At 48.3% G+C, this 22351-nt stretch overlaps 1 protein-coding gene and 1 long non-coding RNA gene across 2 annotated transcripts in view; one reads left to right on the top strand and one right to left on the bottom strand.

Annotated features, from left to right (window-relative positions):
• LCMT1 (leucine carboxyl methyltransferase 1) overlaps window positions 1-21769 on the top strand; it is a 57982-nt gene extending 36213 nt beyond the window's left edge. The window contains exons 6-11 of the mRNA XM_002711830.5: window positions 4600-4702; window positions 9300-9420; window positions 12646-12747; window positions 13639-13730; window positions 20025-20122; window positions 21602-21769. Of these exons, the coding sequence (XP_002711876.2) occupies window positions 4600-4702; window positions 9300-9420; window positions 12646-12747; window positions 13639-13730; window positions 20025-20122; window positions 21602-21624 (539 nt within the window). The 3' untranslated portion in view covers window positions 21625-21769. The remainder of the gene's footprint in view (window positions 1-4599; window positions 4703-9299; window positions 9421-12645; window positions 12748-13638; window positions 13731-20024; window positions 20123-21601) is intronic.
• On the bottom strand, window positions 1087-2667 carry LOC138847026 (uncharacterized). The gene is made up of 2 exons (XR_011384636.1): window positions 2581-2667; window positions 1087-1276 (listed from the first exon to the last, which is right to left on the bottom strand). It is a non-coding gene; the product is annotated as an uncharacterized lncRNA (long non-coding RNA).
• Window positions 21770-22351: the final 582 nt, after the last annotated feature.

The raw sequence follows: 22351 nt of genomic DNA, 5'->3' as shown, positions 1-22351 counted from the left end.
CATATGGTTCAGGATCTAGGGAGCTCAGTGCATTGAATCTGAACTGTAATGGCATGAGATGGGCATTGTCTACATCAAAGATCAAAGGAAAGGTAACCTTGAGTGGTGACGGAACTTGCGCAGAGCCACATGGTTAGCAAATGCCGAGTAGAAATGCGATCTCAGGACTGCTTGAGACCAATGCCCAGGCTGCTACAGATTCACTTCAGAGAGAGTTTTTGCCTTGGAGACACTGTTCTGGGGAAAAGCCACAGTGTGCCGTTTCCCCTGGCAGAGAATAATTAGGATTATTTAAGGATTTTAAACCATCTAAACCATCTAATACTGACTAATGATTTTTTTTTTTTTTTTTTTGGACAGGCAGAGTGGATAGTGAGAGAGAGACAGAGAGAAAGGTCTTCCTTTTGCCGTTGGTTCATCCTCCAATGGCCAGTGCACCGCGCTGATCCGAAGGCAGGAGCCAGGTGCTTCTCCTGGTCTCCCATGGGGTGCAGGGCCCAAGGACCTGGGCCATCCTCCACTGCACTCCCGGACCACAGCAGAGAGCTGGCCTGGAAGAGGGGCAACTGGGAAAGAATCTGGCGCCCCAACCGGGACTAGAACCCGGTGTGCCGGTGCCGCTAGGTGGAGGATTAGTCTATTGAGCCGCGGCGCCGGCCTAATGATTCTTGAAATTTGTGTGTAACTTTGATGCAGTGTTTCTTAGTCTCAGCACTGTGGACATCTTGAGGGCATTGGATGACAGCAAAATCTTATGATGGCCATTAGCGCCCTCTAGTGTGACCTTGCAACATGTTCCCTGGTGGCAAAATTACCCTGTTTGAGAACCATTGCTTTACTTCAGAAATGACCAAAGTCTATTCTGGCCATATATAAATTGATTCTTAATTTTTCAAACCACAGTATGATGTCATATTTTCAGGGCTTCTCCCTCTTCCATCCTCTTGGGAATGAGTCATCTAAAGAAGTGTGGATCACAGAAAGAACCACCGGTAGCCATAGAGAGTGTTCATTGGCTTTTCAGGACAGGGTGGCTATGATCTGTTCCTGTAGAAAGTTCCTACGTATCGCACTAAACACTCTGAGTTCCCTTCCATTTTTTATTCTCTTATGAAACAGAATGAGGAGCAGAGGGAGGGAAAGCATCGTGGAGCCCATTTCATCCACGAGTTATTTTCCCCAGCAGCTCACAGCGTCATCCCAAAGGTTCCAGGGATTTTCTGTTCTTCCTTGGTCTCTGCTAGTGCTCGTGTCCTCCACAGTTGCATTCTGGTCCCTGCAAAATGAAGTCAACATCCTTCCAGGGCCGGCGCCGTGGCTCACTAGGCTAATCCTCCGCCTAGCGGCGCCGGCACACCAGGTTCTAGTCCCGGTCGGGGCGCCGGATTCTGTCCTGGTTGCCCCTCTTCTAGGCCAGCCCTCTGCTGTGGCCAGGGAGTGCAGTGGAGGATGGCCCAAGTGCTTGGGCCCTGCACCCCATGGGAGACCAGGAAAAGCACCTGGCTCCTGGCTCCTGCCTTCGGATCAGCGCGGTGCACCGGCCATTGGAGGGTGAACCAACGGCAAAGGAAGACCTTTCTCTCTGTCTCTCTCTCACTGTCCACTCTGCCTGTCAAAAAATTAATAAAAAAAAAAAAAATCCTTCCAGGATAGATCATCCATCTGCTTTTTTTTTTTTTTTTTTTTTTTTTTTTTTTTTTTTTCAAGATAATGTTTATTTGAAAGGCAGAGCAACAGAAAGGGAGGGAGATACAGTGAGAAAAAGAGAAAGGTAAGCTGGCACTGGGCGTATCGTGTCATATGGGCACCAGTTCAAATCCTGGCTGCTCCACTTCCACTCCAGCTCCCTGCTAACACACCTGGGAAAGCAGAGGACGATGGCCCCAGTCCTTGGGCCCCTGCACCCACGTGGGAGACTTGGATGAAGTTCCCGGCTCCTGGCTTCAACCTGTCCCAGCCTTGGCTGTTGTGGCCGTTTGGGAAGTGAACCAGTGGATGGAAGATCTCTCTGGCTCTTGTTTTCTCTCTGTATCTCTGCCTTTCAAATAAAACAAAGCTTAAAAAAAAAAAAAAAAGTCAGGAAAGTAATAAAGGGGAAGCAGGGAAGCCACAGTCTGCCCACATTGCCCCAGTGCACAGGCCAGAGAAGTCATATCAGAGCATGAAGGCCCTGTCCTGTCCTGTGCAAGCAAGCAGTGCCTGAATGCATTAACAATACGTGTGTCTGGCCTGAGTTTTCCATCCCTGATGGAAAAAAAAAAAAGAAAAAAAAAAAAGAAAAAGATACAAAACACCAGCATTTTGGAGCATCCTGTTCTCTAGCTCAGGGAAGACGGATCTGACTCAGATTAGGAAGGTAGCTTGCAGAGTAAAACTCCCCTGTCAGCACAGTCACTCCCAGAAACTGAGTCAAGCCACACAGAGCTGCAAGGCATTGGTGACTAGAGGTCACGGTGAGCTGGCATCACAGGGAATCTGGTCGTGCTGGATCGGGCCCCTCAAGTAACAGGGTTTGATGACTGTAACACACACCACCATCACAACACACTTGCTCAGGGGTTACACAGGCTGTGTATGCACCGCAGATCCAGGGGCAGCGTTGCAGGGCAGTGGATAGGCTACTTCTCACAATGTCTGCATCCCTCCTTGAAGCGCCTGGTTCAAGACCCAGCTATTCTGCTTCCAATACAGCTGCGCTTTATGCACCTGGGAGGCAACAGATGACAACCCAAGTATTTTAGTTCCTGCCACCCATGCGGGAGGCTGAGGTGGAGTTCCTGACGTCAGTTTGGCCCAGCCTCGGCCAGTGTAGGCATCTGGGAGACTGAACCAGCAAATGGAAGATTGTGTGTGTGTGTATGTGTGTGTGTGTGTGTGCCTTTCCTCTGTAACTCTTTCAAATAAAATCAGTCTTAAATACAGATTTCTACTGTTGGAAGATCTGCAGAATGAGCCCATCAGACTATGCTTATTTGTTTTTAAAAGTTTTATTTCTTTTATTTATTTGAAAAGTAGGGTTACAGAGACAGGGAAAGAGAGAGATTTTCCATCTTCTGACTCACTCCCCTGATGGGAGTGAGCATCCGCTGCTTTCCCAGGCACATGAGCAGGAAGCTGGATTGGAAATGGATCAGCCAGGACTCACAGCGGCACCATGTGGGATGTGTCGCTGCAGGCAGCCACTTTCCCCACCATGCCACAACACCAGGCCCCAGACTGTGCTTCTTAGCAAGCCCTCCCAGTGATGCTGATGTCTGCGAGGCTGAGAGCCCTGTGTACACCATTCCATCCCACTGGGGAGAATATGGAAAACAAAATGTTTCCATTTTATTTATGAAAACTTCAGGACATAAAGTGTACTCTTTTAAGCATAACACATTACAAACTGGCACAACAGTACCCTGCCCATGGGTATCAGTATTTTAGTGAGCTTGCCTGCTGATCTCTTAATTCCACTTTTTTTTTGTTTGTTTAAGGATTTATTTGTATTTATTTGAAAGGCAGATTTAATTGTATTTATCTGAAAGAGAGAGGTAGAGACACAGAAAGAGAGGTTTTCCATCCGCTGATTCACTCCCCAAATGGCTGCAATGATCGGGGCTGGGCAGCCCGAAGCCAGGAACCAGGGGCATCTTCTGGGTCTCCCACGTGGGTGCAGACGTCCAGGCACTTGGGCCGTCCTCCACTGTTTTCCCAGGGTCATCAGCAGGGAGCTGGGTCACAAGTAGAGCAGCCAGGATTTGAACTGGCGCCCATATGTGATGCCAGCGCTGCAGGACGGGGCTTTAAAACCGCTGCACTACAGCGCTGGGCCCTGTTAATTCCACTTGTGGTGATCTACTCTAGAGAAATAACTGGACAGGTGTTTCATGGTAATATATACACAGAAGAAGTTTTTAGAACAGGTGTGGGGTAGTTCCATTTTCTTTTATGTGCTCAGTGTATGTGAGAGAGGGGGAGAGAGTGTGTTTTGTTGTGCCCAAGATCTTAGCACATAGGCAGAAAGACTGGAATGTTACATACCAAAGCACTTACAGTTATATTTGGACATTGTGATTTTTGATCAGTTTTCACCCTCCTCTTACCTAATGCTTTTTTTTTTTTTTTTAAGATTTATTTTATTTATTTTGAATGACAGAGTTACAGAGAGGTAGAGACAGAGAGAGAGGTCTTCCTTCCGCTGATTCACTCCCTAGATGGCTGCAACGGCCAAAGATGTGCCGATCCAAAGCCAGGAGCCGGGAGCTTCTTCCGTGTCTCCCATGTGGGTGCAGGAGCCCAAGGACTTGGACCATCTTCTCCTGCTTTCCCAGGCCACAGCAGAGAGCTGGATTGGAAGAGGAGCAGCCGGGACTAGAACTGGCGCCCATATGGGATGCCGGTGCATCAGGCTAGGGCTTTAACCCACTGTGCCACAGTGCCTGCCCCAACCTAATGCTTTTAAAATGTTTATTTTCATCTACTTGAAACAGTGAGCATGTGTTTTTATAATGGGTAAGAATAGTAAAGTTACTTGAATTGTTAAAAAGCCTCCTACATTGAAATTATGTTTTCTTGGTGAATTTCTGCTGAAGTTATTCTCCCTCATTGCATTTGCAGATGGACACATGTTGGATTCAAAGAGATATGCCATTGTTGGAGCAGACCTCCGAGACCTATCTGAACTGGAAGAGAAACTAAAGAAATGTAACATGAATACACAGTGAGATTTTTTTTTTTAACCTCTTATGCGTTCATGACTTTATGCTCATCCTGAGATAAGCCCACTGGCAGATGCAGCACGATGCCTGGGGCCCATTTTCAGTGTGGATGTTTTCTCCTCTCATGGCTTCTTGAGTCATTTTCTGGAATTTTCAAGGAACACCTTTGCTCAAGTTTGTACCCCTGTCGGACTCACCCATACTCCCCTCCCCACCCCCTTTTTCACTTTGAGAGGCAGACACATACACAGGTAGAGAGAGTGTGAGTGCATGCACCTGTCTGCTGGTTTGCTCCCCAAATGCCTGCGACAGCTGGAGCTGGGCTCGGGCTGAAACCAGAATCCAAGAACTCTATTTGGTCTCCCACATGGGAGCTTTGAAACACCAGGAAACTCAAGCGGTATCTTAACTGCTAGGCCAAATGCCCACCCCTTGCCATTATGTTTTTTCTTTACGATTCTTTAAAGTTTTGGCATTACTTTTTTAAAATACTTGTGCCTAGTGTTATAAATAAGTTTGAGAGAATATAGTTGTATGGATAAAAACACAATTGCAATGTATAAAGAAAGGATTAGTATCAGAGTGTATAAAGAATGACTACTGTTAAAAAAAAAAAAAAAAACCTGCAGCTCAGAAGCAGCTAAATGTCCTGTGAGAACTTGAGTAGTAATTCTGTGAAATTCTTTTACTCCCTCCAAGTTGGCACAGACATAAAGTTGACAGTGTCAAGTATTGGCAAAGATGCAGGGCCTAGGGAGTGGTCTTACACCACTGGTGGGCGTGAACATGGACCAGTTGTGAGGAACACTGAGAAAGTATCTGGTGGAACTGAATGTGTGCACCACATGGTACAAGAGTTCCGCTGTTGAACGTTCCCCGACGAGGTCCTGCACACATGCGTAAGGAGGGTTCCCATCATCTGCACTGTTGGATTGATTGGAAGGCAGAGTGACAGTGAGAGGGAGAGACATGGACAGGGAGACAGAGTGAGGAAGAGGACAAGCTTCTGTCCTCTGGTTTACTCCCCAAATGGCCACAACATTTATGTCTGGACCACGCTAAAGCCAGGAGCAGGAACTCCATCCGGGTCTCCCACATGGGTGCAGGGGCCCAAGCACTTGGGCCGTCTGCTGCTGCTTTCCCAGGCCCATTAGCAAGGAACTGGATCTGAAAGAGAGCAGCCAGCGCTTGACTTGGTGCTCCAAATACGGGATGGCAGCATCGCAGGTGGTGACTTAACCTGCTACACCACAATGCTGGTCCCCGTCATATCTGATTTTAACTGTTGCTTATGATTGTTCTCATGGTTTCTAGAAGAGAAGATAAAAATAATTTCCTAACCCAACACTGAGAGATAACCATCTTCATAAACTTTATGTCAGAATTCATAAATGTGTGTTTTTCTTTAAAATATGAGGTGATCATACTTCATATACAGTTTGGGAACTTTTGAAAGAATTGAACATGAGCCTGCCTTGTGCCACAGCAGGCGGGGCTGGAGCCTGCAACACCAGCATCCCGTATGAGCACCAGTTGGAGTCCTGGCTGCTCTACTTCCAGTCTAGCTCTCTGCTGATGCAGCTGGGAAAACAGTAAAAGATGGCCCAAGTGCCTGGGTCCCTGCACCCGCGTGGCAGACCTGGATGGAGTTCCTGGCTCCTGGCTTTGGCCTGGCCCAGCCCCAGCCCCAGTCAGTGTGACCATTTGGAGAGTGAGCCAGCATATAGAAAATCTCTTTTTCTCTGTCTCTCATTCCTCTGTTAGCCTGCCTTTTAAATAAATAAATTAAATCTTCAAAAAAAAAAAAAAGAGAATTAAATATATATGTGTGTCTGTGTAGATATATAATCACTTATTTGCTTATTTATCCTCTCAGCAAATAATTGAGAACATCTGAGGTACAGGAACTCCCTGTAGAGCCATGAACAAAGCAGGGTATACGTTGTGGGGTGAGGAAAAGAGCTGTTAGCAGCTCGTTATATTTGACTGCTTAGTTACTCCCGGGGCACCTGCTCTGAAGTGTAGGGAAGCGGGCAGTAGGCCCCGCGTCTGGGGACGGGGGGCAGCGGTGCTGAAGCATCGCACTGGTGAGCTGCATAGCAGTCCGTTGGGTGGATGTAGTTACTCCTTTCAGCCAATCTCTTGTTGCTGGCATTTGATTTCCTGCAGTTGATTTTTCTCCTAAGATCTCTCACCAGTGAAAATGAATGAAAAGAACTCATTTCTCTCATGGGAGAAATAGTAGGCTGCATTTGTTTCCATTTTATTTATTTACTTACTTATTTGAGAGTCAAGACCCACACACACACACACACACACACACACAGCTCCTATCCACTGGTTTAATTCCCAAAGCCCACAGTGACCCCTGGGTGGGGCCAAAGCTGAGAGCCAGGAACTCAGTCCAAGTCTCCCCATGTGGGTGGAGGAAATTCAATTACTCGATCCATCACTGCCACCTCCCAGAGTCTGCGTTGGCAGGAAGCTGGAATCAAAAGCTGGAACTGAATGTTGAACCCAGGTACTAGGATATAAGATACAGACATCTTTTTACATCTTTTTTCATTAATTTATTTTTAAGGAATACAAATTTTATATGTGGAACTTTAGGAATATAGTTATTCTTCCCACCATACCCGCCCTCCCACTCCCACTCCCACCCTTCCTCTTCCTCCCTCTCCTCTTTCTTTCTTTTTATTTTAATAATTTGTTTAAACTTTTATTTAATGAATATAAATTTCCAAAGTACAGCTTATGGATTACAGTGGCTTCCCCCTCCATAACTTCCCTCCCACCCACAACCCTCCCTTTCCCACTCCCTCTCCCCTTCGATTCACATCAAGATTCATTTTCAATTCTCTTTATATACAGAAGATCAGTTTAGCATATATTAAGTAAAGATTTCAACAGTTTGCACCCACATAGAAACACAAAGTGAAAAATACTGTTTGAGTACTAGTTATATCATTAAATCACAATGTACAGCATATTAAGGACAAAGATCCTACATGAGGAGTAAGTGCACAGTGACTCCTGTTGTTGACTTAACAAATTGACACTCTTGTTTATGGCATCAGTAATCTCCCTAGGCTCTAGTCATGAGTTGCCAAGGCTATGGAAGCCTTTTGAGTTCACCGACTCTGATCATATTTAGACAAGGTCGTAGTCAGAGTGGAAGTTCTCTCCTCCCTTCAGAGAAAGGTACCTCCTTCTTTGATGACCTGTTCTTTCCACTGGGCCAATCCCATTCTCCATTAAGATTCATTTTCAGTTAACTTTGTACACATAAGACCAACTTTATACTAAGTAAAGATTTCAATAATTTGAATGCATACACACACACAAAACTGTTTCAGAACTAGTTTCACAGTTAACTCTCATAATGCAACTCATTGAGGACAGAGGTCCTGCATGGGGAGTTAGTGCACAGTGACTCCTGTTGTTAATTTAAGAATTAACACTTTTTTTTTTTTTGGACAGGCAGAGTTAGACAGTGAGAGAGACAGAGAGAAAGGTCTTCCTTTTCTGTTGATTCACCTGCTAAATGGCCGCTGCGCCGATCTGAAGCCAGGAGCCAGGTGTTTCTCCTGGTCTCCCATGTGGGTGCAGGGCCCAAGCACTTGGGCCATCCTCCACTGCCTTCCCGGGCCACAGCAGAGAGCTGGACTGGAAGAGGAGCAACTGGGACAGAATCCAGCGCCCCGACTGGGACTAGAACCCGGTGTGCTGGCGCCGCAGGCGGAGGATTAACTAAGTGAGCCGCGGCGCCGGCAAGGATTAACTCTCTTATGTATGATGTCAGTGACCACCAGAGGCTCTTGCCATGAGCCGCCTAGGCTATGGAAGCCTTTTGAATCCACAAACTCTGTCAGTATTTAGACAAGGTCATTAGCAAAGTAGAAATTCTCTCCTCCCTGTAGAGAAAAGTACCTCCTTCTTTGATGGCCACGCCTTTCCGTTGGGATCTCACTCGCAGAGATCTTCATGAGGAAGACTTTTTTGCCGCAGTGTCTTGGCTTTCCGTGCCAGTACAGACATCCCAGCCGCTAGGTCAGTGCCGGCCCGAGATGCTTCCTGTTGCACAGGAGAATCTGGGGTGTGACGTGGCCACAGTGTGGGTGCACAGCCGGGCAGAACTTGCAGCCCTGTAAGTTTAACACATTCATAAACCAGACAAACCACTGCTCGTTGCCCACCTCGTTACGGGATTGACTGGGAGTGTGGTGGTGTTGCGTGGGCATTACTGCGCGGATCAGTGCTGTGTTTGCTCCGCCCTTCCGGTTTTCCTGGGAAGGAGCTGCCCTGTGAGTACTGCAACATGTGAGGATACTTCAGAAAGTTCACGAAAAAGATGGAATTCAGAAACAAGCCTATTCTGGTGTAAAACTTTTTGAAATCTGTGTAGGATTCTCATGAAAAAGTTGATGAGACATGTGTATTATAAAAAATTACTATGCATGGATTTCAAAACTTTTGCATCAAGATAAGCGTTTTTTAATTCATTTTTTCCCACAAACTCTTTGGAGTTCTTGCAGATGTACAGTCAGAGGTACCCAACTTGGTGAAAACATATTTATGTGCCTTTTTTCTCCTTTTAAGGTTGCCAACACTCCTGATAACTGAATGTGTGCTGGTTTACATGACTCCGGAGCAGTCTGCAAACCTTCTAAAGTGGGCAGCCAGAAGTTTTGACACAGCCATGTTCATAAACTATGAGCAGGTAAAAAGGCGCACGAGAGTTTGGGTTCTGGGTTAGACTCCAGCTCTGGCTTTCCCTGCGAGCATCCTCAGTGTGCGCTCCCTGCGCTGTTCCCTGCCTCCGGCCACTCCGGCTCCCCCTCATTAATTAATTCTCACAGTCCTGATAGTCCTGAGATCTTGACTTCCTGCAAACTCTGCGCCAGAGTCCTGGGAACTTCTGTCTTACCCTTTACAAAAGTCTGTCATGCTCCTATTTATCATTGCCTTTTCCGCAGAGTCATAGAAGACAATGGGAGGGGATTTTTGGCTGCCACCAGTGTAGTGGGAGCGCCTCGGATGCCTTCAGGGGCAGGCAGGGGGTGCGGGTGGAGGAAGTTGGCCAGGTGGGGGGGACTGGGGTGACCTGAGCGCTTTCTGCGAATGGTCACCACTCAGTTGCAGTCGGTTGCAGTGTGGGCGTGTGAACCTAGAGTTCCCTGAGCTCCCAGCTGTTTTTCAGTTTATGTATTTGAAAGGCAGAGAGACACAGAGGTCTTCCCTCTGCTGGTTCTCTCCCCACCTGCCTGCAACAGCTGAGAGGGGGCCCGGTACAAAGCCAGGGGCCCGGAACTCCATCTTGGTCTCCCAACAAGGACTTGAACCATCCTCTGCTGTCTGCCAGGGTGTACGTTGCTCCACTTTGTGTTCTTTTGTTCAGCATCACCTGAGAGGTGATGGATTAAGTGACCTTTGACCAGGCCTCGGTCACTTTGGAGTAAGCTTGGAATGTGCCAGTTTTTTTTTTCTTTTCTTTTTTAAAGATTTACTTTTTTGAAAGGTAGGGTTACAGAGAGAGGTAGAGAAGAGAGGTAGAGAGAGAGGGAGAGAGAGAGGTCTTCCATCTGCTGGTTCACTCCCCAGATGGCCACAATGGCCAGAGCTGCACTGATCCAAAGCCAGGAGCCAGGAGCTTCTTCCGGGTGTCCCGTGTGGGTTTAAGGACTCAAGGACATGGGCCATCTTCCACTGCTTTCCCAGGCCATAGCAGAGAGCTGGATTGGAAGAGGAGTAGCCAGGACTAGAACTGGCATCCCAGGGCTTTAACCCACTGCACCACAGCGCCGGCCCCAGTATGCACCAGTTTTCGATGCATTGTCCATAGCAGTCCTGAAACTGACCCAGCTCCCACCTGCCATGCTCACTGTTGAATAAGAAGCATTTAACTTAAAATCAGTTTTTTTTTTTTTTTAACAAAGTCATTAACATCCTCACAGCATGCCCACAGTGCCCTGCATTATGTTCTTCTTCTTCTTTTTTTTTTTTTTAATTTTATGTATTTGAAAGGCAGAGAGTTACAGAGAGGCAGAGGCAGAGAGAGAGAGAGAATGAATGAATGAATGAATGAATGCTTTCATCCAGGGATTCACTCCCCAAGTGGCTGCAATGGCCGGAGCTGGGCCAATCTGGAGCCAGGAGTTTTCTCTGGTCTCCCATGCAAGTGCAGGAGCCAAAGGACTTGAGCCATCTTCTGCTGCTTTCCTGGTGCCTAGCAGAGAGCTGGATCAGAAGAGGAGCAGCTGGGACTTGAACTGGTGCTCATGTAGGATGCCAGCACTGCAAGTGGCAGCTTTACCTGCTATGCCACAGCGCGGTCCCCACCCTGCATTATATTCTAATTAGTAATTTTAAATGACACAGCTACATGGCATATGGGCATTTCTATCATGATAAGGAAGTAATGAGAATAGATCCTTCAGCTTGCTTACAGTGTACCAAGCACTGTCTATGAGCTTTAAATGCATATGTTTAAATATATATATTTATTTATTTATAATATTTATTTATGTGAAAGATTTAGAAGAAGAGAAAGAGAGAGAGAGATCTTCCATCCACTGGCTCACTCTGCAGATGGCCACAATGGCCAGGGCTGTGCCAGGCTGCAGCCAGGAGCTTCATCTGGGTTTCCCATGTGGGTGGCAGGGACCCAAGCACTTGGACTATTCTCTGCTGCTTCTCCCAGGCCATTAAGCAGTGAGCCGGATTGGAAGCAGAGCAGCCAGGACATGAACTAGCACTGACATGGCATGCCAGCATTACAGGTAGTGGCTTTACCTGCTGTGTCACACACGACACCAGCTCCTAGTTTTACATATATGAACCTGCTTTCAGTTATCACAGCAGTCCACAAGGTCCTGTCCTGACTTGACTTGTGAAGGGACTGGGGTACACAGACAGTGGAGCACTTGTCACGGCTGCTATGACACTATAGACTGTCAAGCCAGGGTTCAGACCCAGGAAGTCAGACAGTAGAGGGTGTGTTCCAGCCCCTTCTGCCCCGAATCCTTGTTGTGCAGTGCCACCCAAGCCTTACTCTGCCCTGACACAGCATAATTCTGGTTCCTGTCTGGCAGTGTTCTCATAGGACCCTGGAAATCATCCTGGGTACAGTGACGAGTTTTTGATACCATGATTACAACAAAGTCCTCGTGTCTGTACAGTCGTGTACACTGATACTGTGTTTTTTGGCATTTGTGCGTATGTATAAATTAACTGGTTTTTTTAAACTAGTTTTTTTATTCAGAAAATAATGGCATACATGGAATATGAAACTCAAACAGTATGAAAGGGTAGACAAGGAAAAGTGAGCCTTTCTCCTACCCTAGACCTCAGGTCCCTAATGTGGGAAGCAGCATTTCTAGCCCACAGTTTTTCTGTGCACATCTAAAGCAAGAGAGAGGTTTTTGGTTTGGCTTTGTTTTTTCCTTACAGGCAGATGAGAGCTTGTGATCCATCTTCCTCTGTACCTTGCTTCTGTAGAGTGTACCTCAGGGCCATTCCATGTCTATGTCTGTCCTCCTCTCCTGTTTTCATGGCTATATAGTATTCCATTATGTGCCCATGCAATAGCGTGTTTAACCTTAAATGGTCCGCACTAACTTTACGCACGGCTGTAGTCAACAGTCTTGCATCTGTGCCTACACGGACGAGTGTTTCTGCAGGGTCCCCCACTGTCCGTGCAGCATTTGCAGTGCGAGAGTCCTGCCCAGGGGTCCTTCCAGGACCTGCACCCCTTCACGCTGCCAGCAGCGCTGTGTGCTTGTGCCTGCTGCTGTTCCTTCCCTTGCAGCCAGCGTGTGTGAGCAAACAGCAGCCTGACTGCTGAGACACAGAATCCTGTCTCCTTAGTGTACACACCTAAGAAACAAAGAAACCCCGGTGGTGGTGGCCGCCGTGGTGCTGCCCAGTCTCCGCTTTCCCTTCCCAGGTGAACATGGGCGATCGGTTCGGGCAGATCATGATTGAAAACCTGAGGAGACGACAGTGTGACCTGGCGGGCGTGGAAACCTGCAAGTCATTGGAGTCGCAGGTCAGAGGGCAGAGCCCGAGACGTGCCCACCCTGTGCCCCAGCCAACCAAGAAAAGGCGGATTCTCCCCTGCGGCTAAGATAACATGGGGGGCGCTGGTGGGCAGCCGGGGCGTCATGCGGGCCACTTGGGGGCTCACAGCACCAGGACAGTCCCTGCTGCGCCATCTTGGTGTGGAAAAATAGCAGTGTACGTTTCCTGCTCCCTGGCTGTTTAGCGTTGTGCTGTGCATGTCTTCAGATGAACATGAAGGCAGAAGGAACCGTAAAGCTGACCCCCGTGGCCCATGAGCCAGCGTTTTATTGGCGCTGTCTCTCGCGTCCCCGCTGCGGGGTTTTCTGGTTGGTGTTGGGTGTTCTCGGGCAGACCCCAGACGGTGCGTGACTTCACCCCTGAGCATCCCATTGCGAGTCTCCTGCTCGCCAGGACCTCCTTCCCCAGGGCCAAGGACAGTACCACCGACACGTCTCACGGCCACGCGGAACCCCCTCCTGCCATCTGCTGCTCGGGCTGGGCTGCGTTTTCCCGAGTTGTTTAAAACACGTTTCTGTGGTTAGTGTGTGTGAGCCTGCCCTGTGCACTGATTGACATGCCCTGGACACCTGTGCGACTTGCTCACGGCCTGGCAGAAGCGGCCTGTGTTTGCTGCGGGCACATCCTGCGGCCTCCCTACATTTCAGTAGCTGGGTTTGTACGTGGCGCCCTCAGCCAAGGGAAACTCACTCCAGGGAGTTCCCCTGCGGTAACCACAGGCATGTTCATGGCAGGACTCTGGCGAGCAAACAGAACAAAGACCACAGGAGCGGGGAGGGGCTTCAGAGGAATTCCCACAGGCAAGAGGGTCTGGGGTGTGCACCAGGTGCCCTGTGGCTTTCTCCCCTTCCTGTCTCAGAAAGAGCGGCTCCTGGCCAGTGGGTGGGAGACGGCATCAGCTGTGGACATGATGGAACTGTACAGCAGATTACCACGAGCTGAAGTGAGCAGGTAAGGGGGTGGCGGGGTGGGGGCCTTGCCTGTGAGTGAGGCACGGCCATGCTTGTTCTTTCATGGGCCAGAACCCAGCCCAGCCCTAGCTAGACTTGTCTAGAAAGAAGTCAGACGTTGTCAGCAACTCGAGGGTAACTCATTAGCTAGGAGTTTAGATAGGGTTTATGCCAGAGCAGACTGTTGCAGTCAAAGGAAGCGCTCTCGCCTGGAGAGCTCCCAGGGCACCGTCTGCAGCAGGACGTTTTGCATAATCCCTGTGTTGGAGAGGGAGGAAAGTCATCACTCGAGAATTTTATTTTAAAGATTTATTTATTTATTGGAAAGTCAGAGTTACACAGAGAGAGAAGGAGAGGCAGAGAGAAAGAGAGAGAGAGAGGTCTTCCATCCATTGGTTCGTGCCCCAGTTGGCCGCAACAGCCAGAGCTGCGCCTATCCAAAGCCAGGAGCTTCTTCCAGGTCTCCCACACGGGTGTAGGGGCCCCCAAGGACTTGGGCCATCTTCTACAGCTTTCCCAGGCCTTAGCAGAGAGCTGGATTGGAAATGGAACAATCAGGACTCAAACCAGTGCCCATATAGGATGCTGGCACCGCAGGCGGCAGGTTTATCTGCTACACCACAGCACTGGCCCCCACTCAAGAATTTTTAAGAGAAAAACAGTCTCCTGGCAGATTTTTTTTTTTTTTTCATGCTTTTATAAATTTTTTTTTTTAATCTTTTATTTAATGAATATAAATTTCCAAAGTACGACTCATGGGTTACAATGGCTTTCCCCCCCATACCGTCCCTCCCACCCACCACCCTCCCCTTTCCCACTCCCTCTCCCCTTCCATTCACATCAAGATTCATTTTCGATTATCTTAGTATACAGAAGATCAGCTTATTATACCTTAAGTAAGGATTTCAACAGTTTGTTCCCACACAGAAACATAAAGTGAAAAATAATAGATGATTTTTTTTAAATGATGATGAAATCAGATCAGACCTATTGTCATGTTTAATCCCAGTGAGAGTCAAGTTGGGAATTGATAGTTTCTTTTTTTTTTTTTTTTTTTTTTAACAGAAGATCAGTTTAGTGTACATTAAGTAAAGATTTCAACAGTTTGCACCCCCATAGAAACACAAAGTGAAATATACTGTTTGAGTACTCGTTATAGCATTAAGCCTCAGTGTACAGCACGTTAAGGACAGAGATCCTACATGAGGAGTAAGTGCACAGTGACTCCTGTTGTTGACTTTACAAATTGACACTCCTGTTTATGGCATCAGTAATCTCCCTATGCACCAGTCATGAGTTTCCAAGGCTATGGAAGCCCCTTGAGTTCTCCGACTCTTATCTTGTTTAGACAAGGTCATAGTCAAAGTGGAGGTTCTCTCCTCCCTTCAGAGAAAGGCACCTCCCTCTTTGAAGACCTGTTCTTTCCACTGGGATCTCACTCACAGAGATCTTTTTGTCCTGGCAGATTTTAAATAGACTTTTTGCCTCATTATGGAAGAAAAATATTTTATCTTAAGTTTTTTTAAGCAATATAAAGTACATGAAGTATGACATCATGTCCACTTGTCACACTCTCTAAAGACAGCTGCTAACATACTGGATGTACTCTTTTCCAATGCATATATTCAAATATTCAATAAATATACTCATAGATTCCTGTATTTCTGTTTTTTGGATCAGTGGATTCATACCACACACATGGGTCTGTAAGCTCCCTCTTATTTTTATTTTTTTAAGATTTGTTTATTTGAAAGGTAGAGTTACAGAGATATTCATCTGCTGGTTCACTGCCCAAATGGCCACAATGGCCAGAGCTGGGCCAAGCTGAACTCAAGAGCTAGGGGCTCCATCTGGGTCTCCCACATAGGTGGCAGGGACCCAAGTACCTGAGCCGTCTTGTGCTGCCTCCCAGGCACACCAGCAGGAAGCTGGGTCGGAACCAGAGAGTAGCTGGGACTCACACCAGGCACTCCGATATGACTTGCAGGTGCCCTGGGCAGCGGCTTAACCTGCTGTGCCACAATACCTGTCCCACCCTCCTATTTAAACTTACCAACGAATTGTCTTTATCTTTACATACAAAATATTGAGTGCTACCACATCTCATTTTAGGGCACATATTCTATACGTGTTTTAGATTTGTATTGATATATGGATGTAGTAGGCCGGCGCCGCGGCTCACTAGGCTAATCCTCCACCTAGCGGCGCCGGCACACTGGGTTCTAGTCCCGGTTGGGGCGCCGGATTCTGTCCCGGTTGCCCCTCTTCCAGGCCAGCTCTCTGCTGTGGCCCGGGAGTGCAGTGGAGGATGGCCCAGGTGCTTGCGCCCTGCACCCCATGGGAGACCAGGAAAAGCACCTGGCTCCTGGCTCCTGCCATCGGATCAGCACGGTGCGCCGGCCGCAGCGCGCCGGCCGCGGCGGCCATTGGAGGGTGAACCAACGGCAAAAGGAAGACCTTTCTCTCTGTCTCTCTCTCTCACTGTCCACTCTGCCTGTCAAAAAATAAAAAAAAAAAAAAGATATATGGATGTAGTATATTGATAATAATTTTGAAGTAATTAAGAATGTCTGGGGGCCAACGCTGTGGCACAGCAGGTTAATGCCCTGGCCTGAAGCACCGGCATCCCATATGGGTGCCGGTTCTAGTCTGGCTGCTCCACTTCCGATCCAGCTCTCTGCTATGGCCTGGGAAAGCAGTGGAAGATGGCCCAGGTCCTTGGGCCCCTGCACCCACATGGGAGACCCAGAAGAGGTCCCTGGCTTCGGATTGGCGCAGCTCCGGCCATTGCGGCCATCTGGGGAGTGAACCAGCAGATGGAAGACCTCTCTCTCTCTCTGTCTCTACCTCTCTGTGTAACTCTTTCAAATAAATAAAAATAAATCTTTAAAAAAAAAAAAAACACCACCAGAATGTCTGAAGCTAGGCATTAACTGTGATATGCTATCTATTTTGCTGTGGTCTGCTTTCCCTGTGACAAACACTAGAGGGAACATCACCCTACACCCACATGGGTGCACAGTGTTGGTTCCACCTGAAGTCTTTTTATACACTTGTGCCTTCCTGATCTGTGCTTTCCTCTCGCTGATGGAGACCTAGAGGCGTAGTTTTTGGTTTCTTATAAGACAATGCAAGCACTTCTGCCTTGCTGCTCCATAGAAGTTAGAAGTGAGTGCACCCACGCTTGGCTCCAGAGTGCTGGACAGTTGGAGCGGGTGCTGTGTCCGTGTGGTCAGGAGTCTGCTTCCTGGGTTCTTCCGGCAGCAGCCTTTCCCCAAGGCTGGTTTTCCTTTGCTTACAGGTCAGGACAGCTGCATGAACATCTCTGGCCTGACGTCCGTGTTGGGGACGCTCTGGCAGCTCTGCTGGGTACCCAGAGCACCACACACAAGGAAGGCCATTTGCAATCACATGTCTCACGTTGCCCTGCCTGGCCTTTTGTAGACAGCCACTATAGCCTTACCAGGGGCCGTGATGAGAGGCAGTGGATGTTGGTCTGTCTGTCCCAGCTCCGTGAATGCCATGTAGTTTGTGTCTGTATTTGCTGGCTACGGTAGAGAAGTAACAGAAGTCTGAGATGGGCCTTTTCATTTAACAAACTCCGAGTGCCCACTGTGTACATGGCAGGAGCTTTTCCAAACGCAGGGGCTGTGCTCAGTGTTCAGAATCACTCCAAAGATTTGCCTGCCCCAGGAACTCATATCCTAGCTTCCAGTGTGCACATTTTGGTAGAAAGTTTTTCAGAAAGCTGTCTCTCTGTATATTTCTGTGCATGTTTCTCTCTGTGTGTATATGTTTAAAAGTTTATACTTAGAGTGCTTATTTTGGAAAACTCATACATTCACATAATTTTTTAAAACAATCAGAACAATGGGACCAATGTTGTGGCATAGCTAGTTAAGCTACTGCCTGTGATGCTGTCATCTCAAATGGGCACCAGTTCTAGTCCTGGCTGCTCCATTTCCAATCCAGCTCTTTGCTAATGGCCTGGGAAAGCAGGAGAAGATGACTCAAGTGCCTGGGCCCCTGCAGCCACATGGGAGACCCAAATGAAGCTCCTGGGTCCTGGTTTCCATTGGCTCAGCCCTGGCTGTTGTAGCCATTTGGATAGTGGACCTGTGGATGGAAGATCTCTCCCTCTGTCTTTCCCTTTCACTCTCTGTAATTCTGCTTTTCCAATAAATAAAAGTAAATCCTTAAAAAATCAGAATAAAGCAATAAAGAATAAAAATGAAAACCCTCACCACAACCCACCCTTACTCCCAGTCTCCTGCGTTCTCTCTCAGGAGGCAAACACATTTCTAGTTTCTTCTGTATTTCCTTTAAAAGTTTACATTTATTTATTTTCATTTTATTTGAAAGGCAGAGAGAGGGAAACAGAGATCTTCCACCTGATGGTTTGCTCCCTAAATGCCTACAACAGCCAGGGCTGGAGCAGGCCAAAACTGAGCCAAGAACTCAAACCTGAGTTTGTGACATGAGTGGCAGCACCTAAGTCCTTGAGCCATCACCTGCTGCCTTGCAGGGTGCACATTAGCAAGAAGCTAGAAACAGAAGCCAAGCCAAGATTTGAATCTGGGCACTCCTGTATGGGACACCCGAGTGTCTTAACCCAATGCCTGCCCCGCTTTGTGTTTTCAAAAAGCAGCCTGTGCATGTAGAAGCCTGTGTGTCCCCTGCTGTTTCTTTACATAGATAGTGGTCCATGCTGCCGACCTTCCTTCCTAAGCAACTTGCCTTTAAATTCTGTGGTATACTTTGGAGGTTGTTCCATTCTTGCGCGTGGAGACCTCGCCCCCATTTTTAAAAATGGCTTCATAGGATCCTATTGTGCTTCAATTTATTGAGCCCATCTCTTCGTGATTATAGTGTGACGCTTGTTGCTGCCTTGGAGCTACGATGCTGCACTGAATGCTCCTGAAATTGCATCTTTGTGTGCGCAGGGTGAATGAATGAACGAATTTTTATTTGAAAGGCAGAGAGAAACAGATCTTCTGTACTCTGGTTCTCGCCCTCAAATACCTGCAACAGCTGGCACTGGGCCAGGCTGAAGCCAGGAGCCCGGAATTTAATCTAGGTCTCCTGCGTGTGTGGTGGGGACTCAGCTACTTGAGCCAACACCTGCTGGCTGCCAGGGTGCCCAGTAGCAGGAAGCTGGAATCGGAAGTGGAGCCAGGACTGGAAGTTTGGCACTCTGCTATGGGATGTGGGAATCCCAGACCATAACTGCTGTACCAAATACCTTTCCCCAGGGTAAATTCTTCTTTTTTTTATTTTTCTATTTTTTTATTTTTTTTATTTTTTGACAGGCAGAGTTAGAGAGAGAGAGAGAGAAAGGTCTTCCTTTTTCCGTTGGTTCACCCCCCAAGTGGCCGCTACAGCTGGCACGCTATGCCGATCTGAAGCCAGGAGCCAGGTGATTCTCCTGGTCTCCCATGGGGTGCAGGGCCCAAGCACTTGGGCCATCCTCCACTGCACTCCCAGGCCACTGCAGAGTGCTGGCCTGGAAGAGGAGCAATCGGGACAGAATCCCGCACCCCAACTGGGACTAGAACCCGGGGTGCCGGCGCCACAGGCGGAAGATTAGCCTATTGAGCTGCGGCGCCGGCCTCCCCAGGGTAAATTCTTAAAAGAATTGCAGGGTCAGAGGCTATAGACTTTCAGCATTGGTTGAGATAATCAAATTGCCATCTAGAGAGGTTTTACTGCTTTATAATCCCAGGAATCCTCCCTGCCCTTGCTAAAGTACATGTCAGCTTTTTTGACCCTTGTGAACCTGATGGTTGAAAAGGTACCTTGGGGTCAGTAGTTGTGGCACAGTGGGTTAAGCCATTGCCTGCGATGCTGGCATCCCATATGAGTGCCAGTTCAAGTCCCAGCTGTTCCACTTCCAATCCAGCTCCTTGCTAATGTGCCTGAGAAAGCAGAGGAAGATGGCTCAAGTACTTGGGCTGGGCCCCTGTGGAAGATGCATATGGAGTTCCTAGCACCTGGCTTCATCCTGGCCCAGCCCTGGCTGTTGCTGCCATGGGGGAAGTGAACCAGTGGATGGACGATCTCTGTCTCTCCCTGGCTGTCTCTGTCACTCTGCCTTTCAAATAAATGAAATAAAACTTGAAAAAGAAGTTGGAAAAGAATTTTAGGTTTAGATTTTTCTCCTCACCACACATACTGGTTAGCCTCCTCCTTCGCGTAACACGCCGTGAGCGTCCTGCCATGCGGCTAACCCTGGGTCAGCGTCTTCATTTGCACTGAGACATGTCTAATGCACGTTTCTGTTTGCCTCTCTCCCCAGGATAGAGGCCCTGGAGTTCCTGGATGAGATGGAGCTTCTCGAGCAGCTCATGCAGCATTACTGCCTGTGCTGGGCCACTAAGGGCGGAGGTGAACTGGGTGCGTGACTGCGGCTGTGGCTTTGACCGAGAACTGGGCACTTCTCTGCTTCGAGGAGTGAAAGGTGTCCCCAGGCTCTAGGCCCAGGTTGAGGATTATGCTTGTGTGTCCATGGTGTGCGCAGACAATGCGCCGTTCCATCTTGTGTGTTTGCGTAGCACAGAAACCAAGAGAACTGCTTAAATTAGCCCCGCGTCCCCAAGCAACCCACCCTTGCGAGACTGGCTATGGGATTTCTGCATTAGGAAAGTAAAAGACCTTGAGGGCTTAAGGAATAATCTTCATAGAAGCAGCGAGTGGTGTCGTTTTCATTGGGTTTACTAGATGTTAAACACAGTGATGGTTACCTTTGGCTAACCACCCCGGGCGGCAGAGTAGGGCCACAGGGATCCATGTCTCTTATCTCCTGTTACCTTGGACTTGATCCAGCTCCTCCTTGGTCTGGCTTCACCTGGTGGTTACCCCTTGGGTGGCTGCCCATCAAGCCTCCTACAGAAGTGAGCTGTGTTACCCTCAAACAAGCCACTGATGCAAAACAAAGACCAAGACAGGGCGGGACTGTCCCTGTGTGAAAATTCCAGGCTGGGCTTATTGTTTGGTTCATTTGTAAATTTGCCCGGCTTTGCAGTTCAGCCCACAGAACCCTTTCAAATGTGTTTCTGACTTACAGTCACTTACTGGTGGGTTTTATGTTGTATTCCCCCCCACCCCACATGAAAACAATGACATTTTTAGTAAATTTATTTGCACACAAAATTTTTGAAATCCATGCAGTTTTTTTTATGATCCACATTTCCATGAACTTTTTGAAGACCTACTCATATACATAGATTTCAAGAATTTTTGCACCAAAATCAACTTACCTTTTATTGCCATTTTTAAAAAAGATTTAATTTATTTAAGAGAGAGAGAGAGCTTCAGTCTGCTGGTTCACTCCCCTAGATGGCTGCTGCAGAGTTCAGCGTTGGGCCAGGCCAAAGTCAGGAGCCAGGAGTTTCATCCGGGTGTCCCATGTGCAGGACCCCTAGCACTTGGGCCGTCTTCCACTGCTTTCCCAGGCCATTAGGGAGCTGGATTGGAAGTGGACTCGAACCAGCGTTAATACAAGGTGCCATTGTCGCAGGCAGCGGCTTTACTTCTGTGCCAGCACACCAGCCCCCCCTTTTATTGCCATTTTCTGTGAGCTTGTGGCAGTGCCTTTGTACGTGCATGGTGAAGAACCATGTCTGTGTTTGCTCAAAGTTCAGCACTCAGAGGCTCCCTTTTTATGTCAACTGCAGGGAGTCCATAAATTCTTGCAGTGCTTTCTTAATCTCTTTAAAACCATCTATAAACAGACTCTCGCCCAACCTCTAGTTTGTGAGATCTGGTCTTACGCAGCGGGAGAGCAGAGCTGCAGAGAGTAGCAGGTTGGCCTTCTTTGGGTCTCTCTCTCTCCCACGAAAGACTGATGGGAGTCTGTGTGTTTCCTGCCCGCAGGTCTGAAGGAAGTAACTTACTGATCACTGAAGCTGGCACCACCCGCCTTCCTGGAGGAGATCCCGCCAAGCAGTGGGGAGGCCGCGGCCACCAGTCAACTGGTTACGAAGTTGTCTTTCCTTTTCCTGTTCCTTCTGACTTGTTTAAATAAATCCCACTTACCAATTGTCTGTGCTTCCGGCCTCTACTGGTCATCAGATGCCACCCTGCCTTCCACGGGGTGAGCCAAGGTTCACGTCCGTGGCAGCTAAAACCAAGTGTGCGAATCCTGCTCTGACCGGGGGTTCCTCCCTGTGAGTCAGCTCACGACCTTGAGTCCATTTGGGGATTTACCCCCTTCCCCCCCCCACCCCCCGCCCTGCCGTGCGCTCTTTATGATGGCACCTCACGTGGTACCTAGCACCTTGACCCTCCACCTGCACCGGAACTGGAGTGCTCTTCTGGCACTGTGTTCTGCCCTCGCCAGATTGGGCCCACTTAATTGCATCCTTCGCCGTGGTGAGTGCAGTGAGCTGAGTAATCGCCCTGAAACGTCCGCGTCCTGATCCACCCAGCCTGTGCGTGTGTTCCCTTCTAAGGCGAGGGGTTCTGCAGGTGTGGTGCAGTTAGGGGTCTTGACAGAGTGTGTTTAAGGGGGTGGTATCTGGGCAGGCTTGATGTCATCTCAGGGGTCCTTTCTGGAGGGCAGGGCAAAAGACAGAGGAGAAGGTGTTTCGATGACAAAAGCAGAGCTTGTGGGGGCCTTGAAGG

Source organism: Oryctolagus cuniculus, chromosome 19 (assembly GCF_964237555.1).
Source record: "Oryctolagus cuniculus chromosome 19, mOryCun1.1, whole genome shotgun sequence".
Taxonomy (NCBI): Eukaryota; Metazoa; Chordata; class Mammalia; order Lagomorpha; family Leporidae; genus Oryctolagus; species Oryctolagus cuniculus.
The sequence above is the reverse complement of the archived record's forward strand: the minus strand, read 5'-3'. Positions and strand labels throughout refer to the sequence as shown.